The 26,395-nt window shown below is 40.6% G+C and overlaps 1 protein-coding gene across 5 annotated transcripts in view; it reads right to left on the bottom strand.

The window, feature by feature from the left end:
• larp7 (La ribonucleoprotein 7, transcriptional regulator) overlaps window positions 1-26,395 on the bottom strand; it is a 39,914-nt gene that overhangs the window by 10,443 nt on the left and 3,076 nt on the right. For all 5 annotated transcript variants that reach the window (XR_011885747.1, XM_072255974.1, XM_072255971.1 and 2 more), the window contains 9 exons: window positions 15,973-16,198; window positions 15,792-15,892; window positions 14,927-15,010; window positions 14,400-14,564; window positions 13,716-13,824; window positions 13,291-13,623; window positions 13,079-13,217; window positions 8,506-8,660; window positions 634-758 (listed from right to left, as the gene is read on the bottom strand). Coding sequence is in view for 4 of the 5 variants with exons in the window: in XM_072255974.1 (XP_072112075.1) it covers window positions 634-758; window positions 8,506-8,660; window positions 13,079-13,217; window positions 13,291-13,623; window positions 13,716-13,824; window positions 14,400-14,564; window positions 14,927-15,010; window positions 15,792-15,892; window positions 15,973-16,174 (1,413 nt within the window). In the remaining variant the exon portion in view is untranslated. The remainder of the gene's footprint in view (window positions 1-633; window positions 759-8,505; window positions 8,661-13,078; window positions 13,218-13,290; window positions 13,624-13,715; window positions 13,825-14,399; window positions 14,565-14,926; window positions 15,011-15,791; window positions 15,893-15,972; window positions 16,199-26,395) is intronic.

Raw genomic sequence — 26,395 nt, 5'->3', positions numbered from 1 at the left:
AGAAGTTTAGTCATGAAATAGTTGAATTACAGAAATACTAGCCTTTACCTAATTCTCAAAATATCATAGGATCTCAGCAGGTCAGACAGGATCTATGCAGAGAACTAGACAGTTAACATTTTGGGTCAAGACCCTTCATTTCTTGAGTTTGCTCTTAGGAATTATGTTTATCTTCTTATAGCTTACATTCATTCAAAAATCAATATGTTTGATTTGTCTTCTATGATCAGCATTTAGGCTTCTATGGGTTCCAACACAGACACGAGCTGAATAAACACCTTCCATGTCATAAATTTTCTCCGACTGTAAGGATGGTTGACCTAAATGAGTCAACCTGAAAAATGAGTAATTATTTTTATACAGTCATCAGCATGGTGTGCACAAGATGCATTCAGATTTTCTGAGGGAAAAATAAAAGGGCAGTTCATGAAAAGCTAGCAAGTGAGTGCATTTGTTTTTATTAAATGTTAACGTAGTAAGGAAAAAGAGACCAAAATTCATTTTTATTTAAAGGATAGAAATAGATTAAAGATCAAGAAAGTATCTTAGAAACAACACTTACTAATGTTACAAGACAAAAGGTTGTCCCAAGAATTGGATCAAAGAAAGTCTACCTCAAGGGCACACATATACCTTGATCTGTTTCCTGCCCAGCAGGGGTTCAGTACTGGTGATCTTCACAATGACTCCACTCACAAACTGTGGCCCCAGGGTGTTAACCTTCACAGAGGGACAGGTTCCTTCATCGTTAACCTTTGCTATAGTAAGAGAAAAGAATAATGTAGCCTTCATCAATAGCTTTGAAATTCAAAATACTTTACAGTAACACATTCAAAGAAATCTATCAACCCAACCCCTTCTTTACATCCCAAGCACAATTTCAAAGTCTTTTGTTTTGCAAAACTATTTGCATGCTAATTCACTTACTCTTCCAGATAATTATCTCAGAGAATGCAAATTCTGCAAACTCTGAAGATTACCCTTGAATGTTCCCCAGAATCCCACAGAACTTTTCAAGTGATTAGCATAGCCATGTAACACAGGGTTTTCAACATCTGATCCTGGGCAACAGCTGATCTAATGGATGCTCAGGTATAACGCGAGTGAGTATGCCTGCTAGTATACCATAAAGGGCCTGGATTATGAACATAACCAGACATACAGCACTTAATGATATCTAGATATACTGTCCCAATGAAGGGCCTGGGCCCAAAATGTCAACTGTTCATTCAATTCCATATAGATGCTCCCTGACCTGCCGAGTTCCTCCAGCATTTTTGTTAGATTATGAAGACACGCAGTCCTCTTTTATTGTCATTTAGTAATGTATACATTAAGAAATGATACAATATTTTGTATCATACATTTTGTATGTGTTCCTTAGATTTCCAGCATCTCCTTTGTTTATGATACTGCTCTTAATTCCCATCTAGAAATATTTTGGAAGTGACCTCAGTTATAAACAAAACAGCATGGAATAGAGCTCCATGGCCCATGAGGATCAACAATACCTCATAAACACCAATCCTACAATAGATTTCGTAAATGCAGGAAACTGGTTTCATCACTCACCGGAAAGGATCGGAAAAAAACTGCAGAAAGTTATAATTTCAGCCACCTTCATCACGGGCACTAACTTTACCAGCATTGAGTACATCTTCAAAAGATGATGCCTCAAAAAGGTGGCATCCATTATCAAGGACCCCCATCACCCAAGACATGCCTTCCTCTGATTGATACTATCAGGAGCCTAAAGAAACACACTCAACAATTCCAAAACAGCTTCTTACTCTTTCCATTTTTGAATGGATAATGAACCCACGAACACTAAATACATTTTGACCCGCCTCCTCTTTTTGCATTACTTTTAAATTTCATTTTAATATATACTTGCAATTTATTGTTTTATTATTATGTATTGTAATGTACTTCCACCAGAAAACAACAAATTTCATGACATATGTCAGTCAGGCAAGTCATGACTCATAAGCCTGACTGACATTTTTGAGGAAGTGATAAAACAAGTAGATGAAGGTCAGCTGGTGGATATAGTATATATAGTTTTAGTAAGGCATTCAACAGGTTTCCCTATGGTAGGCTTATTCAGAAAGGTAGGCATGGAAAAGCAGCGTACATGGTAAGTGACAGAATTCTTAGCAATGTGAAGAAACAGATGGATCTTGGGGCCACTCGACAGATCCTTCAAAGTTGCTACACCAGTTGATAGAGTGGTTGGCCTTCACAAATCGACAGATTGAGTTTGTGGTCAAAAGTGTTCACTTGGAAGAATCTTGCACAAAGGACAGGTCATGTGGTAAAATCTGCTAACTGGGATGTTGCACAGTAACAGGGCCAGTTATATCTTTTGCAACAGCAGAGAGAGACAGAATCTTAGCACGTAGTAATATTTGGTGCCCAGATACTTTGGATCCATCCACCACATGATATAGCCTCACATAAATGCAAATCAGGGCTCCATTGAGTACATTTCTCACTCCATTCTGTCAACTTTTGCATTGTGACCTACCAGTTGCTCCATTGTGGTCCTCCAGATAAACTAGAAAATGCCATGGGTGGCTACCAAGGCAGAAAAGCAAGGAACAGGACGCCCCAGCATCAAGTACAGCAGCCCTGAGAGCATACTGCACGTTATCTGGTTCTTCCTAGTTATTGGCACAAAACACCATTTCCACAGATGCAATTTTTGTTTTACCTTCCTCATATTGTTACATGCCTCAGCCACTCTGAACCAGACCCCAATACCTTTAGGTAGTCAGAGAAGGGAGGCATTGGACTGGTTGGGTCAGTTGCCCAAGAGCATGGTCTCGCCCTTCATTGGTTGCTCTGGCCTTCAACGTCAATTCAAACTGGTTGCAGGTGCTGATTAGTCTGCGACCAGCGGTGAGCAGAAGGTGGTGACGTCAACAGGGATGTTTTGACATGTGTGCCTCCACTGCTTGGCAATGTCATCCCTTTTATGCTCTTGTTCTTGCTTATAGATTTGGCAGAGCCTGCCTTCAGGCTTGACAGGGACACTGACTGTCTCACATCCATTATCAAATTATGTCATGTTTCTGTTTACTAAAATCATCCCAAGAACACCATGAAGATAGCTTGTAACTTTTTGTATACATGGATCTATTATTTGGAGGTGCTTACCTCTCCAAACCTAATTATGGCAGCTACTAAGATCAGGACAGGATAGAATATCCCTCTAGTTAACAAAAGCACAAACCAAACAACCACCTATTGTGCACAACTGGATCACAGACAGATTTTCTCTAACAAAAAAAAACAAACTTTGATAAAAGATTTCAAATCTGACTGTGATCTTGTTTAGTTTAAATCAAGATAACTTCAGAGTTCAAAAGATAACCTCATCTGAGTTAATTTAACTTACTGAACAAAACAGAAATTTCTCTGATATCTGGCAGGTAACTCGAAGGCTACTCAATTACACATCTTTTCTGCTTGCAGGGAATTCTATTTCACCTAACAAAGGAGAGTGTTTAAGTTTTAAATGACAGGTGTATATATTTTAACTGGGGATTCTGCTTTGAAATAGTTGAGATGGTAAACAAGAGACAAAATGCAAATTGGCAACACAGGCACAAGCTGAATTTTAAATTAAAATTTCCAAAAGAAAATCAAAATATCTTAAAACTTTAGAGAGTATACCAAAAATATTTGCTTCATACAAAATATTCTCAGTTTTTTTTTACCCACGACTCCTGGGGAACTACCATTTGAAAGACTGAAGACTGACCTTACTGAGGTGTATAAAATCTTGAGAAGCATACAGAAAGTGAATGCACACAAGTGGTTTTTCCAGGGAAAGGGAACCAAAAACAAGAGGGCATGGGTTTAAGGTGAGAGAGATAAAGTTTAAAGGGCTGTGAGAGGCAACCTTCATATTGAGGTTGCTGAATTTTTAGAACTGCTACGGGCATTAGTTGAGGCAGGTACAATAACATTTGAAAGACATTGGATAGTATGTGAATAGGAAAGGTTCAAAGTGATATGAGGCAAACACTGGCAAATGGGACTAGCAAAAGCAAGCACTGTGGTCATGATGGATGCGTTTTGAAAGAGGACCTGTTTTCATGCAGCATTACTCTATGATTAGCTGGCTTTACTTTGAGGACTCCTGTGGTTTCAAGACGTTATCTAAGCATTGACATCATAGCTGAGTTTAAAATTACCCCACCTTAAAATGCAACCCAAGGAGGTTCCAATAGAGACAAGAATCCAGAAATAGTGATGTCAACAAAGTGATACTTACTTCGCTATTGTATTCATTTAAATCTTCACTAGTGGGCTGGTATTGTATCTCCAATTTATGCCTCTCATGTTTATGGCGTACTGAAGATGCATGCACACCTGAAGTTTAAGGAACAGCCTTCACCACATTGGTTCGACCTGGGGGACTGCTTTGAGTGCTATTTCCCAGCGGCCAACCATTTTAACTCCTATCCCCATTGCCATTTCGACATGTCCGTCCATGGCCGCCTTTGCCTTGATGAAGCCACTCTCAGGGCGGAGGAGCATTGCCTCAGATTCAGTCTAGGTAGCCTCTAACCTGATGGCACGAATGTCGATTCCTCCATCCGGTAAAAAAAATCCCCCCCTCCCCATTCTCTCTCCTTCCATTCCCACTCTGACTTCTTCCCCCCCGAACCCCCTCACGTCCTTCCTCCCTTTCTCCAATGGTTTTCCATAGCTCCTCCAGCATGTTGTGCACATTGCGTATCCGCACACCTCAAGTACTGTAATGGTTCAAGAGGGCAGATCACCACCCCCTTCAAGAGCAACTAAGGGTGAGCAATTAAACGCTAGCTCAGCATGTAAAGCCTACATCATCCTAATGAACATGCTAAAAAAAATGTTCACTGGAACAACGTACAATGGGATGGTTTTGGTGCCCAACCCACTTTCTATCTGTTTAACTGAGCCAGAGCAGAATGGAGATTTTATGGGAAAATAGCGAATGCAAGTCAATCAACAACAGTGGCAGGAAAAGAGGAAAAAGGATGTCTTCAGTCTGAAATTTTACAGCCCTATATATTACTAGTTTTTATCTTTAGCAGGATTAGCTAGAAACAGCTTGCTTGATCCTGCTAAAACACAATCAGGTTTGTACATATGGGCATTGTAAATGTAATATCAGTATTTCTTTAGCTACAAAAGGTTCCCAAATGTCAAGAGGCCAGCAAGTACTTGAAGATGAACTTGATAAGTTTAATATCGAGTAAATTTCCAGAGATTCTCAATTCTGAGATGTTTAAATGTCTGTGTTCACATCAATGATGGCAATTTAAAATTGCATTACAATCACAAATACAGTTACCACCTCTGGCAGTCTGTGGAGAGATAATGGCAACAACTTCACATTCCTCACACATTTAAGTTAGTTTGAATTATAAAGCACTCAAGCTGTTGTAGTTGAAATTGCTCAGACCTGTTTGCTTGTGGTAAAGACTTACACAGTTTAAACATATGTAAATCGTTATTCTTTGCTGCCCAAAGGGAAAAAAATCTGCTTTATTTCTTTGTTTTATAAATTTGGGGCAGCACAATCACTTTATAGTGACACAAACTGGGGTTCAATTCCCGCCACTGTATGATTGTACACTCTGTCCACGACCGCGCGAGTTTCCTCCAGGTTCTTCCGTTCCCTCGTACATTCTAAAGACTGTCCCTGAGTGCATTCCATTTTCTATCTAGGAATCTATCCTCTCCTTCATGCCCACCAACTCCACAATGTTCCTCTTAAGTAGCCAAGGAACCAACCAACCAACCAACATGTCTTTGAGATGTGGAAGGAAATTGCAGCACCCAGGGGAAAAGCACAAACTCATAAAAACATGCAAAATCCACCCTCTAGACTGCAATCCAACTCAGATTATTCGGAACATTTTGCATCAATGCTATCTGCTGCACCACTGTGCTGCCTATTAATTGCACTGGGATTGATTTATGAATTTGAAACTTGCATTCCAACATAAACTTCCATGGCAGGAAATATCTAGAAACAAACTTAGAATATCAGAACAGATATGTTAAAATATATCTTACGGATAGGTACAATATTAGATCGTAATAGATACAGCTTATTGTCTCCCAAGTTTTGTGCATCTCCAAATGGAATCCCATTCTTGAGATACAGTTGCAAATACTCAAATTGATCTTCACCTCCTGTAAATTGTCAATACTAATGGGCATTAGATCATATCAGTAGGCTGCTCAGATGTGCAACATTGTCGTGTGTTGCCTAGCAACACACATGAAAGTTGATAGTGAATGCAGCAGGCCAGGCAGCATCTCTAGGAAGAGGTACAGTCGACGTTCCGGGCCGAGACCCTTCGTCACTGACACCAGCAGCCTCCCTCCCCCTCCCCCCTCTGATCCCACTTCTCATCCGTGCCATCCTGACGAAGGGTCTCGGCCCGGAACGTCGACTGTACCTCTTCCTAGAGATGCTGCCTGGCCTGCTGCGTTCACCAGCAACTTTCATGTGTGTTGCTTGAAATTCCAGCATCTGCACATTTCCTCGTGTTTGCATGTGTTGCCAATCTAACTTTCATTAAAATAATTAGGCAATAGTCAATAGGCTGCTCTGACTATAACCTCAGTAACACACTTCCTCCTTTATCTGGGTTAACTTTTTAAATTCCTTGGTCATCAGCAATCTATGAACCTCAAAAGTATTCAGACCCTACTTCCACGCATTGAGGAACAGACCAAGTCCAGGCTCGGCTCCTGCGCTGTGAATGAAGGCCAATGTTGTCGATTATCATAGTCGGTCGATCACGTGGCCGAGGGCAGGTGAGGCAACAGGTTCAGCATTCTAGCTTCCAGCTTTGCAAATTTTCCCTTAAGTGCATACTAACTGTGCCTCAGAGCTCTTGTAATCTGGATATTATTTTGCCCCCTGTGGAGTCTGTATTTCTCCTTATATTCCACCAGATACTTTGCTTCCCCCCCCCCCACCAACACTCCATGTTCTAAAAATGTATTGGTAGCCTAAATAATGACAGTACATGACTAACACAGATCTTGATGCACATGAAAAAAGGAAGTTACAAAGCTACAAGGAAAAATGGAAGGGGCATAGGACTTAGGGATTTGCTCTGCTGGGAGCAAGCAGGAACCAGTTTCATTCTGCTCACAGTAAGAAAATTAAGTTGTGACATTATTTCTTGAATAAAGAGACCCGATACCAAATGCAGTACTCCAAATATGGTATCACCAAGGCCTGAAACATGCCCTCCCCGCTTTAAGTATTTAATTCCTCTAGTAATGGACACACCAATCTATTGTCTTTCCCTATGTACTGTAACTGCACACTAGCCTTTTAAATCATGCATTAATCATGTCAAGCTAATTAAATTAGTACTCAAATGTCCAACTAAACTAATCCATTTGTGTCTAGACTATGTCCATAATTTTTCTATTCCTTGCACATTCATTTGCGTATCTGAGAGCCTCTAAACCTGCCCCCCCCATCAGATTTGCTTCCACCACCACCCCAGGCAGCACATTCCAGGCATTCACCATTCTATGTGAAAAAAAAAACTTGCCTTGTATCTATTCTATAAATTTACCATCTCACCTTAAATGCATCCCAACCCTTGGAAACCAATGGCTACTCTCTCTCTCTCATTATCTTATAACCACGATTACATCTCCCATCAGCCTCTGTTGCTTCAGAGAACACAACCCAAGTTTGTCCGCAAATCCAGACAGCAGCTTGGTTAATTCCTTCTCAGTCCTCTCCAAAGATAGGTGGGCACCTAGAACTGAGTGTACTATTCCAAATGAAGTTTTATAAACAGGAGAAGATCCACAGAAACTAGAAATTCAAAGCAAGGCACACAAAATGCTGGAGGAACTCTGCAGGCCAGACAGCATCTATGGAAAAGAATAAACAGTTGACGTTTCGGGCCAAGACCTCTCAGCAGTTTCAGGGAGCTACAAACTTGGACCTTAAGATTTCTCTGCTCATTAACACTGTTAAGAGGCTTGCCAATAACAGTACACTGTTTCAAGGCGCAACACTTCATATTTGGGAGGGTTAAACTGTATGTGCCATTTTCCAACTCATATCTGCAATTGATCTATATCCCACTGTATCCTTTGCCAGTCTTCTACACTATCCACACCGGCAGCAATGTAATTATCTGAAAACTTGCTAACACATCTACATCATTTATATGTATCACAAACAGCGGTCACAGTACAGATTACTGCAGAACACCACTAGTCACAGACTTCGAGCTAGAATAACTCACATCCACTACTAACTGGTCTCCTACAGACATTTACGGAATCTTTCATCTCCTATCATCATTTCCCCAGGGACATGGCCAAATTACACAATGCAGCAGAAAGACTATTTGCACCTCTGAGGAATAAAAGAAGTGCAAGACAACTATTATATACATGATCAAAGATTGCTATATCTGTGTTTGAGCATCTTGCACTGAATGTGTAAAAAAAACTAACCTTTGGCATTTAGACATTCCTGTTTGGTTTTGTCAGTCTCCTCAGTTCCCTCACTGTCATTTTTCTGTTTGATCTCTAACATCGTCTTCTTCAAGTTGGACATGCTGGACTTCTGCAGTGTCAAGTATTCGTGCTTTAAGTCCATCCACTCTTTCCTGGCAAAACAATTACATGCATAATCAAATGAATAACAATTTTTAAAATTAAGGTAGGTAAGTTGTCACACAGTGTTGTGCTTTCAAATAGATTTCCTAATAAGTTTTCTCACAATAACTCTGAGTGGCGTTTTTTTAAAAACATATTCATAATCATTTTCAAGTAGTTATCTTATTTAGTAAGTAGGTCAGAAAATTTAACATAGTACTTGATGCAGTATCAGAAAACTGCTTGTTCTTGCTGATAATTAGAACGTTAAAGAAATCACAGGCAAAGACTTGTAAAGAACCCAAATAGGAAAGCTACCTTTTGTCCCACACTCAAAGTAAATTGAGGGAAAAGAAGAAAGCAATGTTGGCCAAGTTCTGATCTTGTCTCTGTTGCTTGGGGAAAAATAGGGCTCAAGACAGAAAATCTGATTTCCATGTTAAAAAGCAGATACTGTTGACTGACCCTCCCCACCACTGAGCACATCCACACAAAACACTGTCGCAGAAAGCAGCATCCATTATCAGGAAAACCCCACCGCCCAGGTCATGCTTTCTTCTCACTTCTGCCATCAAGAAGAAGGAATAAGAGCTTCAGGAATCAGACCACCAGGTTCACGAACAGTTATTACTCCTCAACCATCTTGCTCTTGTAGAAGACACAAAAAGAAGTGAAATATATGGTTTCATGATCCATCCATGAGGTGTCAACCAAAGGAGCGTTTAACGCAGGAAGTTATCTGTCAGTAAATTAGACTTTTATCTGTATCTACGGTATATGTGACAATAATAAACCAATTCTAATGAACAAACTGTTAAAGGAAATCAGTGGGTCAAACTACATTAATGGAGGAAAAGGGATTAATCAACATTTGAGTTTAGACCCTGTATCAAGAGATATTGGAAAATTATTGACATAGTGAGAGACTTGACCGTTTCCACAAAAAATTTTGTTCTTCCAGTATAATACAGAAATGCTGACGATTGGCAGACCTTATGGGAAAGGACTGCAGTCTAGGGTCCTTCTACCACTAAACATTGAGAGTCTAAGCATTGTGCAGAAACCTCTCAAACACAACAGTTAGTATCATCCCAGCTGACCACAAGAGTGGCAAAAGTGCTCTGTGCACAGAATGTGCGAACACTAAAAGTGCATAGAACCAATAACACTAACAATATATAGATTGACTTACACTATAAACGTATAGAAGTCATGTATTTTCTTGTGTATATTTTACAAATACTGTTTATTTTTGAATTTAAAACATTGGACAAGAAACTCTGGGCAATAATTTAAACTAGCCACAATTGCCATCTATACCTTTTGTGCATTTCTAACTTTTGAATAGTCTACGTATTGGTCTTACACAGATTACTCATGCATCCTTCGAACTTAACTGCAAGGCACCCTATCCAAAGTTAATTCAATCATCCAAATGTTTCTTAGAATCACAGAGGAATAAAACTCAGCTGTTACTTTACCTACCTTCCATTGGCTGCATTATTGCACATGGATAAACAAAAGTTATTCTGAGAAAACACATGCTCTCCGCAAAAACTTTAGTAGATTTTTTATTAAATTGATAGGATTGCTAACTGAGAATTAAGTCATAGAAACTTATCAAGCATGGGTGTCCATACCATATGCCAGAAAACTGATCTAATTCTACTTCTGCATAGAAAATTGCTGGGTAGCATCTAATTACTTTCACTCAAACAGTGAAAAATAGGTTGTCCCTTTGTGTGGGGAATCAACGATTAATGCAGAATAAGCAATATATATTCCAGGAGACCATTGGTGGGTGTCACAAACTCTTCATCTGCTTATTGATCTAAACAAAAAACTAACTGAAGACTAAATAGATGTAAAATGCTATAAGCTTGAGCATTTATGGTAATCATCCATTGCTAAGCTTCATTTAATATATTGATTGTTTTGTGAAATTAAAATATCTGAGTCATAGAAGTTTATGGCAGACACCAGCAAACTGCTACAAATTCCAGTATCTGTAATTTTACGTGTTCTTCACCTTAGAACTGATTTCATTTTAAACTATTTAAGGTTTGCCCATGCCATTTTTTAAAAGCAAACTCTTATAGGTCGGTACAAAAATAATTGTAGAGACTCTTCAATGATAAAAGAGATACTGGGTTTTAATAGTTAACTGCAAATATTCAGAACAATAATCAATTCAGCCACATTGTCTAGTAAAAAATTGTGTGCTAATGTGTCATTGTGCAGACTATCTTAATGCCATTAAACAAAAGCAGATACTGAATTAAGAACAACCAGTCTGCTGCTGATGGCCCCATATGCTGCCATTTACAGCTTGTTAACATGCCGGCACCACCCACTGAGGCAAACAGGTCTAGATACATTGCTCAAACAATAGAAATTCAAATGTCCAGCCCCTTTAGAAAAGGTAGCTCATTAAAATCACTTTACCTGCAAGAAATATAAATATCAGGCATTGACAAGCTGGGGGAATCACTTAGTTGTGGAAGAGAAGAGGCAGGATGGAAGATATGCAAGAAGGATTTCGTAACAGGAAGAGCATTCTTTGGTAAAAACTCCTTGTGTGTGACTTCTGTAACCTCAGGATCGGAATGTTATCACTAATTTAGATGGTGTGAAGTTTGTTGTTTTGTGGCAGCAGTTTTCACATCATCTAAATCAGTGGTATTAACCTGGTATAAGTAGCTTTTTTCCTGGACATAAGTGATTAATGAGAAATGACTCCTGTTACGTCAACTTAGAAGCCTTTCTGTGATAAACTTCAAGTAAGTGCTTTTATGTTGAAGTAGCAGTGGATATTTAATACTCCACTTTCTACAAATGTGATTTCTGAACTTTTGGATTTTTTTTGACAGTTAGCTGCTATCAAGTTAAAATTTATTAAACTGCTATTAAACTTAATGATACGCTAAATGTACTGCATTGGGGGTAAACATGGAAACTTGTTTGTTACAATATGGAAAGTGGTGACACTATAGAACAAAGCATTTAACTTAAATTGAATGGGGGATGTAGGGGCATCATGCTGAGAAATTTTACTCGAAGGAAAAGCTACAGTGAACACCACTGCAATCGTGCAATACTGTCTTCTTCAACTGGTATTGCACTTCAGCAATGGTGATTTACTGTCCAGTATTCTTGACCCAACCCTACTTTTATGTCTAGGTGTTACGATTTTAAAATGCATTGAAATGAAAAAGGGTCCCTGTTAACCCAGCCATTTATGCAGTACACTGTTGCTAGTTACTCCAACAAGTGAAGCTTGCTGTCCAAGTCACATTAGTAAGTACTCACATGTTGGAATTTCTAGTTTACAGATTAGATTAATGCAAAAGAACAGTATTTTTGCATTAGGGTTTGTGCCTGTTATCAAGCTTAGTCCTGAAGCCTTTCTGTATTTCTGTTTAGGAACAATGGAATGCAGATTACTATAGGTTGGGGAGTTGGCTAGCTTTACCTTTGCAGGATGATCTAACTTGTTTTTAGGGATCCTAATATGTGAGCATTTGCTGTGCATCCTAAAATAAGTGCTTATCATATTAGAATTTCTGCTACAAAACCTATTGTCTATGGTGCATTTATTTGCTCTGCAAGTGAACTGGATAGTGCATTTTCAGCTATTTGTGACAAAGCAAACTGTTCAAAGGAAGCAACATGAAGCAGGAAAACTTGCTTTAGAACCTCTAACATGTGAGTGCTTGCCATCTAGTTTCAAGTAAGTGCTCTCATGTTGGGAATTCTACTGTACGATTACTGTACAGATCTGCTTGTTAGAATTAACGTCAGGTTCTGGATTAATGTGACGAGCACTCCTGACATTAAGGCACTTGCTGTTGCCATTTGCTGAAGTAAGTGCTTTTATGTTAGGATTTCACGACACACACTGCAACAGTTGGTACCTGAACACAGAACCAAGAAATGACACTTATACAAGGCATGTATTTTCCACCCTTAACATGTTCAGTGTTGCAACAAAAGGCATTCTCCAATGCAAGTAAATGTGTGGTGGAGCCTCTTAACACTGAGAACTTGCTGTATGTGAAGTAAGTGCTCTCTTGTTGGGAATTCTGCTGCACAACTACAGTGCATAGTTGTGTTCTGCCCTAAAATGTTCAAATGTTGCAAAAAGACATTCTCCAGTAGAAGTAATTGTGAGGTGGGGCCTCTTAACACTGAGAACTTGCTGTCTGTGTGAAGTAAGTGCTCTGTTGTTGAGATTTCTGCTACACAATACCACAGCACAGTATTTAAGAGAAACCAACTATTGTAGTTTTGAAGCACCAACATGGAAGACTTGCTGTATGTCTTGCAAGTAAGTGCTTCATATTGGTGTTTTAAATTTACAAACTTTTGCCATTTCTGGGCTTACCCTCAACCTTTTCATTGTTCCAGTTGTAATCTGCAGATGACTTACTTGGATAGTACTCTCAGAGGTATAACCTCTTCTTCCACTTTGTGTCTATCTTTGTGCTTTTTCTTCCGTTTTCTTTTGCTTTTTGATATAGATTCCTCTTTCTTATCACCTGAACCATGTTCATCTTCAGTTGAAGCATCTTTAAAGAATATTAAAATGATTTAAGCAAGAATGTATTGTACTTGAATAGTACTCATTTGAAATGTACTTACCTTTGATGTCCTTTTCACTGTCTGTCTTTTCTTTCTCTCTGCCAGTGACTCTTCTCACTTTTGCAGAGGATAGTTCTTCCACCTTTTCAGGACTACATCTCTTTCGCTTTCTCCGACTTGTCTCTTCTTTTTCTCGTTTACGCATTTCGCCTTTTGGTCTAGGCTTGCAAAGGTCTGGCACATCAGTTTCAGAACAGTCAGACACAATTCTGTTCCCTCTCACTTTTTCTGACGCCTCAGCATGTTCTTTATGGGATTGGTCCATCACTTCTGCGGCCGACTTGCAACATTCTGTCCTTCGAGATTTTTTCTTTTTCTTTTTTTTCTTCTCTTCTACAGACAATTGTTAAATAAAAATTGTACTTAAAATGTATTAATGTTTACAAAATTGTACATTATTGGATAAGCTGTGTAACAGTCTTTACCTGGGGGATTGTAGTCACTGGAATTAAGACCAGGAACTGGTTTGTTCTTCACTGTTTTGGGGAAAACACCAGGCTTTCGTGGTGCATCTTCTGGAGGATTATTCAATACCTTGAAATAAAAAATTTACAATAAGAATCTCTTTTCTGTTTCCTTTTTAAAAATTAAGCTACTTTATTGTATATTATGCATGTTCTCTGTGTGATTGTGTGGTTTTCCTCTAAAGAATAAATTGGGATTGCTGGGGTGGTGGGTGTCTGATCAGGGACTTCATTTGCCTGACAAGGCATCTGCAGTACTAGGAGGGCAGGATCAGGCTGGGTAGTTTAAATTACTCCATTTCTATAAGAAATGAGAAATAGGATCAAGACCAAGAAAAAAACATTGGGTAAGTGCTAGCAACACACAAAATGCAAGTGAAATGCAGCAGGCCAGACAGCATCCATAGGAAGGACAGTTGATGTTTAGGGCTGAGACCCTAGTGCCAGTCCCATCTCTGTATTGCTAACAGCATCCTAAATATCATCCTTCCAGATGAGTTCTCATAAACAAAATGATAAAAATTTTGCCTAAACTTGGGTAATACCCTACTATAAGGCGATTGTTTAATTTGTTCTTTCTTCATCCTTGTCCTGTTTTCCTGTGAACAATAGGTTAGAATTAAAGGCAACAATGCATTTCCTTACCTCAATGGCTTTCTGGGCTCCAGGTAGAGTTTCAAATTCAACAAATGCAAATCCTTTAGGGTCACCACTTGTTTTGTAACGAGGAATGCTGATGTAGACCACTTTTCCACATTTACTGAATACACGCTCTATCCAGCTGTGAGTAACATTTTTAGGTAGCAACTCCTAAAAGCAAATAACATGAATCAGCTTAACACCCTTAAAAACATTTTCACTCCTTGACTATATGAAAAAATGGTAATTGCTTTTCCCTACAGGATTTCACTGTTTCACTGTGACATTTATCATGTGCATTTCACCTTTAATTTCAGATGCTATTCATGTAGCTGCCTTTCCAAAGGTATACAGATCATAGTCATAGTCATACTTTATTGATCCGGGGGAAATTGGTTTTTGTTACATTTGCATTTTTAGGTAAATGTCTGGATAAATGCAGATGTAAATAATGCTAGATATGCTTTGAGGTCAATTTTTGCAGGTCATGGTGCAGCCAGTGGCTGCAGTTCTGTGACAGAAGTCATACATACCACATAAACTGTACGGTCATCAATATCTTGGGGCTGCACTCCTAATGCCATGCGCCGCCTTATTTTTGTTCCTTCTACATTAAGCTGCAAAACAGTTTTAAAACCATTGTTAGCTACATTGCTTTGGACTTGCTTTTCAAGTGCTCCCTGGTTTTGATAGTGACCATCTTGATGAAGATAGCAGGGGATGGGTAATGTTTAACAACCTCCAAGTTAACCTCGAGAGAATTCTGCACCATGACTTGTCTGTTTGCACCCTCAACTTCTGAATTTACTCAATATTAGAAAATAGTGTATGGCTTTATGCCTTCTAAAGGTCCATCACCGTACATTTGCCTGCACTGTATTCTATCTGCAACTTGTCCATTCTCCTGCTCAAGGGTTTCTGCAGGCTGTGCGCTTCTGAACACTACCTATCCTCCACCTATCTTTGCATTATCCAAACTTGGCCATAAAGCCACTGATTCTGTCATCCAGACCATTTAACATATAATGTAAAAAAATAGCAGACCCAAGACTGATCCCTGCTGAACACCATTAGTCACCAGCAGCAACCAGCAAAGATAAGTTTCAAAAATGCTTTCTAAGTGAAAGGATCGGTTGAACTGGGGGAAGTGCCTTCCACAAGCGGAAGATGCCCGCTGTCCTTAGGCTATATGGTATTGCTAGCTCTTTAGCACTTAGAAGGCTTTGTTTCAAAATTTAATCATTTCAGCAACACTATCACCTCTCCCAGCCAATTTAACCAAAAACTGAGAATATAAAAATGACTTGTAAATGCGAAAGTTAGTAATGTAAAAGCATAGCCTGTGTACGGATGTGTATGTTCATTCATAACAATAGGAAAAAGATTATTCTCGCTCACCTCAATAACATCTGAATTTCTTAATGCTCTTGCTATTAGTTTTACATCAGTGGTTAATTTTTTCATTTTGTTGAACACTGTCAGCACAGATATGTCAACATCTAGGGAAGAGAAAATAGTAATTAAGACACAAATCATTAGATTGTAACTCATTGATATTATATCTTGAGCCATTACTCACATCCATCTCTGGATTTTTGGATCTGTTCCTGAAGGAAACGATCTTTGTGGAGGTTTACATCACCAAACCAAAATTCAACCTGCTTTTTAATCTCAGCAAGCACCTTGTTAACTCGTGACCTTTTCTTTTTCTCCTTTTCTTTTTTCTGGATATTGGATTCTGTTTGTGCTGCGTCACTTGCCACTTTCTCAGTCTCTCCCATAGTTCAGCGCAGCAAGGCAATAAGCTATTCATGAAGAAAATACTTCCCATTAATATCAGGGAAAAATGTTGAAACACAAGCCAGCAGCACAGAAGTAGCCTTTCAGAGCAGCAATATTCTCTTTCAATATTTTTATTAATATTATAAATTGCATGAATACAAATACAGAATTCATAAGGATACAAGTAATATGAATTACGTTACATTTAAATCACAGAAATATGATCACAGCATCCATATTCCAAATCAATCATGTAGAAAAAAATTGAATTATGAAATGAAATAAAATAATTTTATTTTATTTAAAAAAAATCTACCCCCACTACCAAAATGAGCTGGTTGGTAAAGAGAAGAGAAAAAAATACCTTACCATATAATATTATAATAATGGCTCAGATCCATACTTTAATAACATTCAAAGATTATGAAAATAACTCAGAAAGGGTCCCCATGACATTAGAAAATCATGTTTAGAATCAGAAATCAAACAAATCTCTAGATCAAGGCACAACTATCATCAGATAGCCATTGAACATGAGTGGGTGGGGCGGCCTCCTTCCACTTGAGCAAGATCACCCTCCTGGCCATAAGAGACATAAAGGCCAATACCCGCAAATTAGATGGCTTCAATTTTGTAGCACTATCCTCAACAATACCAAACATGGCAGTCAAAGGATTGGGCTTAAAGCTGACATTGGAAAGTGCAGAAAAAGTTTGAAATCCATCTTTCCAAAACTTTTCAAGGCTTGGACATGTCCAAAACATATGAATTAGTGTGGCCACTCCATTAGTACATCTATCACTGTAAGGGGAAATACCTGCGTAGAAACGAGAGAGCTTGTCTTTAGACATGTGAACTCTACATACCACTTTGAATTGTAATAAAGAATGACGAACACATAATGATGAAGAATCAATTTTAAAATAATCTTCTAGATTCTTCAGATATGAAAATCTGTAAATCCTTCTCCCAGTCTCCTTACATTTTATCTAAAGAGGCCTTTTTCAGTTCCAACAGCAGACTGTAAATGTAAGACATTGAACCGTTGTCAAAGGGTTTCAGATTAAAAACTGTATCTATTATATTCTTATCTGGATTTGTAGGAAATGTATGTAATTGAGATCTTAAAAAAATCTCTAATCTGTAAGTAACGAAAAAGGTGGGTATTGGAAAGGTTAAATGTTAAAGTTGCACAAAAGAAGACAGATTCCCTCCAAACAAATCCTGAAATCGTTTAATACCCAATCTATCCCATTCTTTGAAATATAAGTCAATTATAGATGGTTTGAAGAAACAATTAGAAAAAATGGGACTCGAGAGGGAGAAGCTCAATAAACCGAAATGTCTTCTAAACTATAACCAAATCCTCAAAGTATGAGAGCAGCAGTATTGTTAAAGTTACAGGAATGTAATACACCAGTCGAGATCAGTTAACACATCTCCGACTGAGAACTTGTTAGCACAATCGCTTTACAGTGCCAGCGATCAGTAATCAGAGCTTGATTCCTGCAGCTGTTTGTAAGATGCTTATACATTTTCTCTTTGGCCATGTGGGGTTCCTCCCAGTGCTCCAGTTTTCTCTCACATTGTAAAGATTTAGTTAAGGTTAATGAGTTGTGAACACACTATGTTGGCACGGGAAGCATGGCAACACTTGTGGGCAACCAATCCTCAGACTGTTCACCGTCCATGCAAACAATGCAATTCACTGACAACTAAAAGCTGATCTCCTTCATCTTGGCATCACTTCAGATTATGCTGATACAGAGCAGGCCTGAGAAGCAGCAGCAAAGGTCAGGAGGAATAGATAGATAGACCCGCAAGTTCCACGACATGTCATATTATTCTGAAAATATATTGAAGTGCATGCGTCATTAGGGGCCAAGTTCTACACAATAGCACAGTGGGCATACCAGCACCACAGGCACAACAAGACACAGCTCACCACCATATTCTGAAGGGCAATTCAAAATAAGAACTTGCAGAGATGCCCACGCAGCATGTATAAAAATAAATAAAATAATTCGAGATACGATCCTTTTTCTGAAGCACCAATAATAATGGAATCAAAAGGCTTTTGGGAAAAAGAATGTCTGTGTAAACTGTTTTTCAATGACACTGGTAAAGCAGTTTTCAAAAAAAAACAGTACATTTGATTTCCATTTTTAATATAACTGTTTAAACTTCTTCCACTATCAGGAAGTTGCATTGTAGATGACAAAAAAGCATTTTGGTTCCCATGACTTTTTATTTGAATCTACCTCCTCTAGTCTACCAGCATTTCTGTGCCTTCGTAAGAAGGGCAGCATAACACTTCACGATACCAGTGATTGGGGTTCGATTCCCATTGCCGTCTGTCAGGAGTTTGTACGTTTTTCCCCGTGACCGCATAGGTTTCCTCTGGGTGCCTCAGGTTCCTCCCACAGTCCAAAGACATACCGGTTGGTAAGTTGTTACAAATTGTCCCTTGATTCAGCTATGGTTAAACCGGGGATTGCTGGGTAGCGCAGCTCGAAGGTCTAGAAGGGACTGTTCTGCGCAGTATTTCAATAAATAAATACATTTTCAGCAACTCAGCCAAACCTGTTCTATGGAAAAAAAAAGAAACCTGTACTACTAAACAGACTCTTAAAAAGTAACTTCTGAAACCTGCTCAATCGATTTTCCTGACTGCAAGTACATGTAGAAACAGTACATACAGAAAATGTAATTTCAAAACAGATACAGTCCATAGTATCTGGAACTCTAAATCTAGGGGTATAAGAACAAATGTCTGCATATTTCCACATTTCAGCAGCAACCCACTCCCTCACACACCATATCCTGAACCTACTTCTTCAGCATTCCACCTCTGCCCTCTAATTCACCAAAAGGCAGTCTCTCTTGCTCCTTTATTTCCCCCTCCCTCTTTCCTTCATCTTTCCCCCTTTTCAACTCCTCCCATTCCCCAACTAACTCCAACTTGCACTTCTCTCACTCTCCAGCTTACTCCCTCCAAGAGTGGGGCTAATTACTAACTGCTGCCACTTATCCTTTTCATGGGCCATTTTTATATTGTGAGTTTAGGTTGGATGTTATCGATAAAGCATTTCAGGATGTATATTGTATACATTTCTCTGACATTAAATTTGACCTTTGAACCTTTGAAAAGGCATGATGAGCTATTTCTTTAAACTGAGTAGATTTTCAATTCTGACACTGATATTAATGATTAACACTACCACTCAGGATGTACTCAGAAAAGTTCACATTTAGCTTATATTCAGAGCCCCTCCACAGAGAATTCTTGCATGGACCCCAGCCTATGAGAAGGGGGACATATGTTTTCTGCCAATTAGGAGGAAGTGGTGCAGGGGCATTCCCCTCAGGGACTACTGCTGCTCAAAAGAGCAAAAAGATTGGCCTTAACTTTTGAATCCTTCTTTCTCTCTCCTCCACCCTCTCTCTTCTCCTTCCATTTCTTCATCCTCTACCTCATTTCATTGCAAAAATAGCAGATAAACAATTCTCCACTCCCTCGATCCTCCATTATGTCTAACACTCACTCTGCCTCTTCATCATAAGACCGTAAGACATAGGGGCAGAATTAGGCCATTCAGCCCATTGAGTCGACTCTGTCATTCCACTATGGCTGTTCCTGGATTCCACTCAACCCCATGTGCCTTCTCACCATATCCTTTGATGCCCTGACCAATCAAAAAATGATCAACTTCCTCCTTAGATTAATTACTCTCTGGCTAAAATAATTCCTCCTTACTTGTGTTCTAAAGGGTCACCTCTCAATTTTGAGGCAGTGCCCACTATTCCTGGATACCCTCACCAGAGGAAGCATCTTCTCCACATCCACCCTATCTAGTCCTTTCAACATTCGGTAGGTTTCAATTCAACACCCCCCCCCACCCCCCAACCGCATTCTTCTAAATTCCAGTGAGTACAGGCCCAGAGCTGCCAAATGCTCATGTGTTAACCCCTTCATTCCCGGAATCATCCTCGTGAACCACCTCTGAACTCTCTCCAATGACAACAACACATACTTTGAGATATGGGGCTCAAAACTGTTGAAAACCGTGCAGCCTGACTAGTGTCTTATAAAGGCTCAGCATTATCTCCTTGCTTTTATATTCTATTCCCCTTGAAATAAATGAGGAGGGAGGAGAAGATGGCAGCGCGACGCAGCGTGCGCGGCTGTTCCGAATGATATCGTAATGTGTTAACTAGGGGCCGTGCACAATCCTGATTTGATGGAGACAGCCGTGAGAAGCACGGAGGAACACCTGGAGAAACTTCTGAAATGCCTGCTTCACTGCCGCTGCTACTGTGCGATCGAGAATCTATGGAGGGGAAGGCCCCAAATCCTCGGCTTTGCCTACTGCCTGTTGCTGGGGCCGGGGTCGAAGCGCTCGGCAGAGATGATGCTTGGCGCTTGGTGTCAGAGAGCTGGTCGGAGGCTCGGAGTCGGACTGTGGTCGGATGCTTCCAGGATGCTGCATCTGCAAGTTTGAGGCGCTGGAGGTTCACCGTCTGCGTGAGATATGGGACTTTCGAGAGACTTTGAGACTTTTAACCGTGCCATGGTCTGTTCTTTATCAAATTACGGTATTGCTTTGCACTGTTGTAACTATATGTTATAATTATGTAGTTTGTGTCAGTTTTTCAGTCGGTTTGTCATGTATTTCTGTAATATTCTGGAGAAACATTGCATCATTTCTTAACGCATGCATTACTAAATGACAATAAAAGAGGACTGCGTGTTCTCATATTCTAATCTAATCTAAATGCTAACATTGCATTTGCCTTTTATACCACGGATTTAACCTATAAGTTAACTTCTGGGAGTCCTGCATGAGGACTCTTAAGTCCCTCTGCACCTCTGATATTTGAACCTTCCCCTAATTTAGATAATAGTCTGTACTATTGTTCCTTTTACCAAAATGCATTGTCACACATTTCCCAACACTGTGTTCCATTTGCCATCTTTTTGACCATTCTTCCAATTTGTCTAAGTCCTGCTGCAAATGCAATGCTTCCTCAGCACTACCTACCCCTCTACCTTTCTTCGCATCATTGCAAGCTTTGCCACAAAGCCATCAATTCCATAACTAAATCACTGACAATGTGGAAAGCAGCGGTCCCACTACTGACCCCTGAGGAACAGCAGTAGTCACTGGTAGCCAACCAGAAAAGGCCCCTTTTATTCCCATTCGCTGATTCCCACCTGTCAGCCATTCTGCTATCCATGCCAGTATCTGTCCTTTAACACCATAGGATTTTAACTTGTTAAGCAGCCTCATGTGTGGCACTTTATCAAACACCTTCTGAAAATCCAAGTAAATGACACCCACTGCCTCCCCTGCTTGTTACTTACTCGAAGAACTCTAACAGATTAGTTAGGCATGGTTTTCCTTTACAGAAACCATGCTGACTGTGACTTATTTTATTATTGGTCTCCAAGTACTTCGAAGCTCATCCTTAGTAAAAGACTCTAACACTTTCCCAACCACTGAGGTTAGGCTAACTGGCCTATAATTTTCTCTCTTCTTAAAGTGTGGAGTGACATTTGCATTCTTCCAGTCCTCCGGGGCCATGCCAGAATCAAGTGATTCTTGAAAGATCATGACCAATGCATCCATTATCTCTTCAGCAACCTCCCTCAGGGCTCTGGGATGTAATCCATCTGGCCCAGGTGACCTATCCACCTTTAAGATCTTTGAGTTTGCCTAGCACTTCTTCCTTTGCAATGGCAACAGCACTCTCTCCTGCCCCCTGACACTCACAGACTTCTGGCACACTGCTAGTGTCTTCCACAGTGAAGACAGATGCAAAGTACCCATTAAGTCTACCTGCCATTTCTTTGCCTCCCTTGCTTTCATATCCTTGCTCACTTCACCCCTAAAGACTCTTGTTATCCAGCAGATAAGATGGTAGCACTATTCAGAGATGAGCATTGTTGCTAGACAACAGTTGAGATTAAGGCAGGCCATTAAAGCAGTAGGACACGAAATTACATTAAGCAGCGTGGGATAAACTGGTCTCACGGCCTTCTAATGATGGGTGGGTGTGCAATCCAAACATATAAAGCAATTATGGTAGGTGAAATGTGGCTGACAGATCAAATGGCTGAGGGACAGCATCCCAGGGTCGGGGAAGCTCTGGGTTGTCTATGAAATGGGTTTAAGGAGCACCTTAAGAGATGAAAAATTGGCCAAAGGATTTTGGGAAGGAATTAGACCATGCCACTCACCATGAAGTACTTATACTCCACACAAGCGTAATTGGAGCTATTGGGAAACAAACTGGGGTGGCAGCAGGGATTCATAAAAGGAATTATGAATAAAGTGCTGAATATTGGCAGCTCCAGTTAAGGCATTTGATGTTGTGGTGTTCGCCAAGTTTGGCAATTAGCTTGCAGATGTTCATCACCAAAGCGACATCCACAGTGCGTAGCTGCTGTTAAACTGAAGGGGTAGCCAATCAGGACTTAGGCAAGTGAATGGTGGGGGGTGGCTATACAAATGCAAGCACTCTCCCAGAGAGAAACACCAACAACCATGCACTGAGCATGTCACCTGGACTGGTGCTGTAACATCTGCAAGCTAATCACAAGCATGGCGAACACAACATCAAACAGATCTATAAGGCTACCAAGTTAGACTCCCAAGAAGAAAGCTAGATTGGAGACGGGGATGTATTACGTATTTTACAAGAAAAGGGAAGATGATAGTAGCTTTGAAAGGGGACACAGTAACTAAGAACCATAATCTACACAGAGGCCTGAAGAGAAAGCTATTGATCAGCAGTGAACCTGGAATGGAATGGAAGTTGAAATCAGGAATGGGATTAGGTCAGACAACGTGAGGGGAGATATTCAAAGTGAACCTTCAAACAACAACAAAAAAGAGCATTTGTCTGGTCGCACACAAAAAGATGTCTTAATTTGCTCACTGCCATTGATTGACATTTATTAGTTTTAGCAATAAGTTATCCTTATTCGTGTTGGGGATCATTTTGGGAGCGAGCAGCCAGAGGTTGTGGTTTACATCAGTACCAATGACATAGTGAGTCCCAGGATTTAGGTGCTAAGTTAAGGACAGGACCTCTGGGGTTGCGATCTCAAGATAGCTACTCATGCCATGTGCTACTGAGGCCAGAAATAGCAAGATAATACAATTTAACACATGGCTAAGGAGATGGTGCAGAAGTGAGGGCTTCAGACCATAAGACAGGAGTAGAATTAGGCCATTTGGCCCATCGAGTCTGCTCCACCATACAATCATGGCTAATCCTTTCTCTCCTCCCCTCCTCAGCCCCACTCCACGAACCATAAACTTTGATGCTGTGGCCAATCAAGAACCCATCAATCTCTGCCTTAAATACACCCAATAACCTGGCCTCCACAGCTGCCTGTGGTAAAAAGTTCCACAAATTCACTGACCTCTGGCTGAACTTCCTCCACATCTGTTTTAAATAGACACACCACTATCCTGAGGCTGTACCCTCTCGTTCTAGACTCCCCCACTATGGGAAACATCCTTACCACATCTACTTTGTCCAGGCCTTTCGACATTCGAAAGGTTTCAATGCGATTCTCCTCCCCCATCCTCCGAAATTCCAGTGAGAGGCTCAGAGCCATCAAATGTTCCTCATAACGCTTTCATTCCCAGAATCATCCTTCTGAACCCATTCTAATACCTCCTCATCTTTTCTTAGATGAGGAGCCCAAAACTGTTCACAATTCTCAAGGTGAGGTCTCACCAGTGCCTTATAAAGCTTCAGCTCCACATACCTGCTCTTATATTTCAGACCTCTTGAAATGAATGTTAACATTGCAATTGCCTTCCTCAACACCAAAAATCCAAATATACAGCATCCACTGCATCCCCTTTATCTATCCTACTTGTAATCTCCTCAAAGAATTTCAACAGGTTCGCCAAGCAAGATTTTCCCTTAAGGAAACCATGCTGATTTTGTCCTATCTTGTCCTGTGTCACCAAGTACTCCATCACCTCATCCTTAACGATTGACTCCAACATCTTCCCAACCACTGAGGTCAGGCTAACTGATCTATAATTTCCTTTCTCATGCCTTCCTCCTTTCTTTAGAGTGGAGTGACATTTGCAATTTTCCAGTCCTCTGGAACCATGCCAGAGTTCAATGATTGTTGAGAGATCATTACTAATGCTGCCAGAATCTCTATCACAACCCCTTTCAGAACCCTAGGGTGCAGTTCATCAGGTTCAGGTGACTTGTGTACCCTTAGGTCTTCTAGCTTTTTGAGCACCTTCTCCCTTTTAATAATTGCACTCACTTCTCTTCCCTCACACCCTTCAACACCTGGCACACCGGGCTTCTACAGGTATCTTATGAGCAAAAGGACAGCAAGGGACAAAAATTGGTCCTCTCGAAGATCATCACGGTCATCTATGCAAGGAGCCAAAAGAGATGGAATAGACCTTAAATGTATTTTTTTGCATCTGCATTTCTTTGAGAGATGGACAGTTTATAGGAGTAAGGCAGAGCAGCCATGAGGTCACAGACCCTGTATAGATTTCAAAGGAAGAGGTGTTCGCTGTCTTGAGGCAAATCAGGGTGGATAAATTCCCAGGGCCTGACAAGGGGTCCTCTCAGCCCTTGTGGGAGGCTAGTGCAGAAATTGCAGGGGCTCTAGAAGAGGTATTTAAAATGTCCTTGGCCTCATGAGGCACCAGAGGATTGGAGGATAGCTAATATTGTAAGAAAGGCCTAAGAGTAAGCTGGAAAATACGCAAGTAGTGGGTAAGTTATTGGAATTTACTCAAAGGGACCAGATATATAAATATTTGGATAGACAATATCTGATTGGGATAGTCAACAGACCTTTGTGTGTGGTGGGTGATGTCTAACTAATGGTTTTTAGAAACACAGAATTCTACAGCATGTTATGTTGTGCCGACCACATAACCTACTCCAGAAACTACCTAGAATTTCCCTACTGCATAGCCCTCTATTTTTCTAAGCTTCACGTATCTATTTAAGAGGCTCTTAAAAGACCTTATTATATCCGCCTCCACCACCGTCCCCGGCAGTACATTCCATGCACCCACCACTCTCTATGTGAAAAACTTACTCCTGACATCCCCTCTGCGCCTATTTCCAAGCACCTTAAAACTCTGCTCCCTCATGTTAGTCATTTCAGCCCTGGGAAAAAGCCTCTGGCTATCCAGACAATCAACACCTCCCATCATCTTATACACCTCTATCAGGTCTCCTCTCATCCTCTGTCACTCCAAGGACAGAAGACCAAGTTCACTCAACCTATTCTCATAAGGCATGATCTCCGATCCAGGCAACATCCTTGTAAATCTCCTCTGCACTCTCTCTATAGTATCCAAGGAGGTTACCAGAAATGTTGATGAAAGAAAGGTGGTGGACTTTAAGCAAGGCCTTTGACAAAGTCCTGCACGGGTGCTTGGTCCAGAGCGTTCATTTGCTTGGCATTCACTGTAAGTTAGTAAATTGGATTTGACATTGGCTTCGCAGTAGAAGCTGTATGGTGGTAGTAGATGGTTGCCTTTTCCACTGGAAGCCTGTGACTAGTGGTGTGCTGTTGGGTCAGTTGTTGTTTGTTATCTATATCAACAATCAGCAAATTTGTGGATGGCACCAACATTTGGAGGGGGGGGGTGGTAGTGGACAGCTGGGAAGGTTCAGTCAAAGCTTGCAAAATAACCTGGAGCAGCTGGAAAAATGGCAGAAGAACATTAAAGCAGACAAATGCAGACGCCGCGCCCCAACAGCCTCAATGACTACAGACCCGTGGCATTGACCTCCCACATCATGAAGACCCTGGAGAGACTTGTTCTGGAACTGCTCCAGCCTATGGTCAGGCCACACTTAGATCCCCTCCAGTTCTAGGAGTTGAGGATGCCGTCGTCTACTTGCTGAACTGTGTCTACGCCCACCTGGACAAGCCAGCGAGCACTGTGAGGGTCATGTTTTTTGACTTCTCCAGTGCGTTCAACACCATCCGCCCCGCTCTGCTGGGGGAGAAGCTGACAGCGATGCAGGTGGATGCTTCCCTGGTATCATGGATTCTTGATTACCTGACTGGCAGACCACAGTACGTGTGCTTGCAACACTGTGTGTCCGACAGAGTGATCAGCAGCACTGGGGCTCCACAGGGGACTGTCTTGTCTCCCCTTCTCTCCACCACTTACACCTCGGACTTCAACTACTGCACAGAG

This window comes from Mobula birostris, chromosome 4 (genome assembly GCF_030028105.1).
Source record: "Mobula birostris isolate sMobBir1 chromosome 4, sMobBir1.hap1, whole genome shotgun sequence".
Classification (NCBI taxonomy): Eukaryota; Metazoa; Chordata; class Chondrichthyes; order Myliobatiformes; family Myliobatidae; genus Mobula; species Mobula birostris.
The sequence above is the reverse complement of the archived record's forward strand: the minus strand, read 5'-3'. Positions and strand labels throughout refer to the sequence as shown.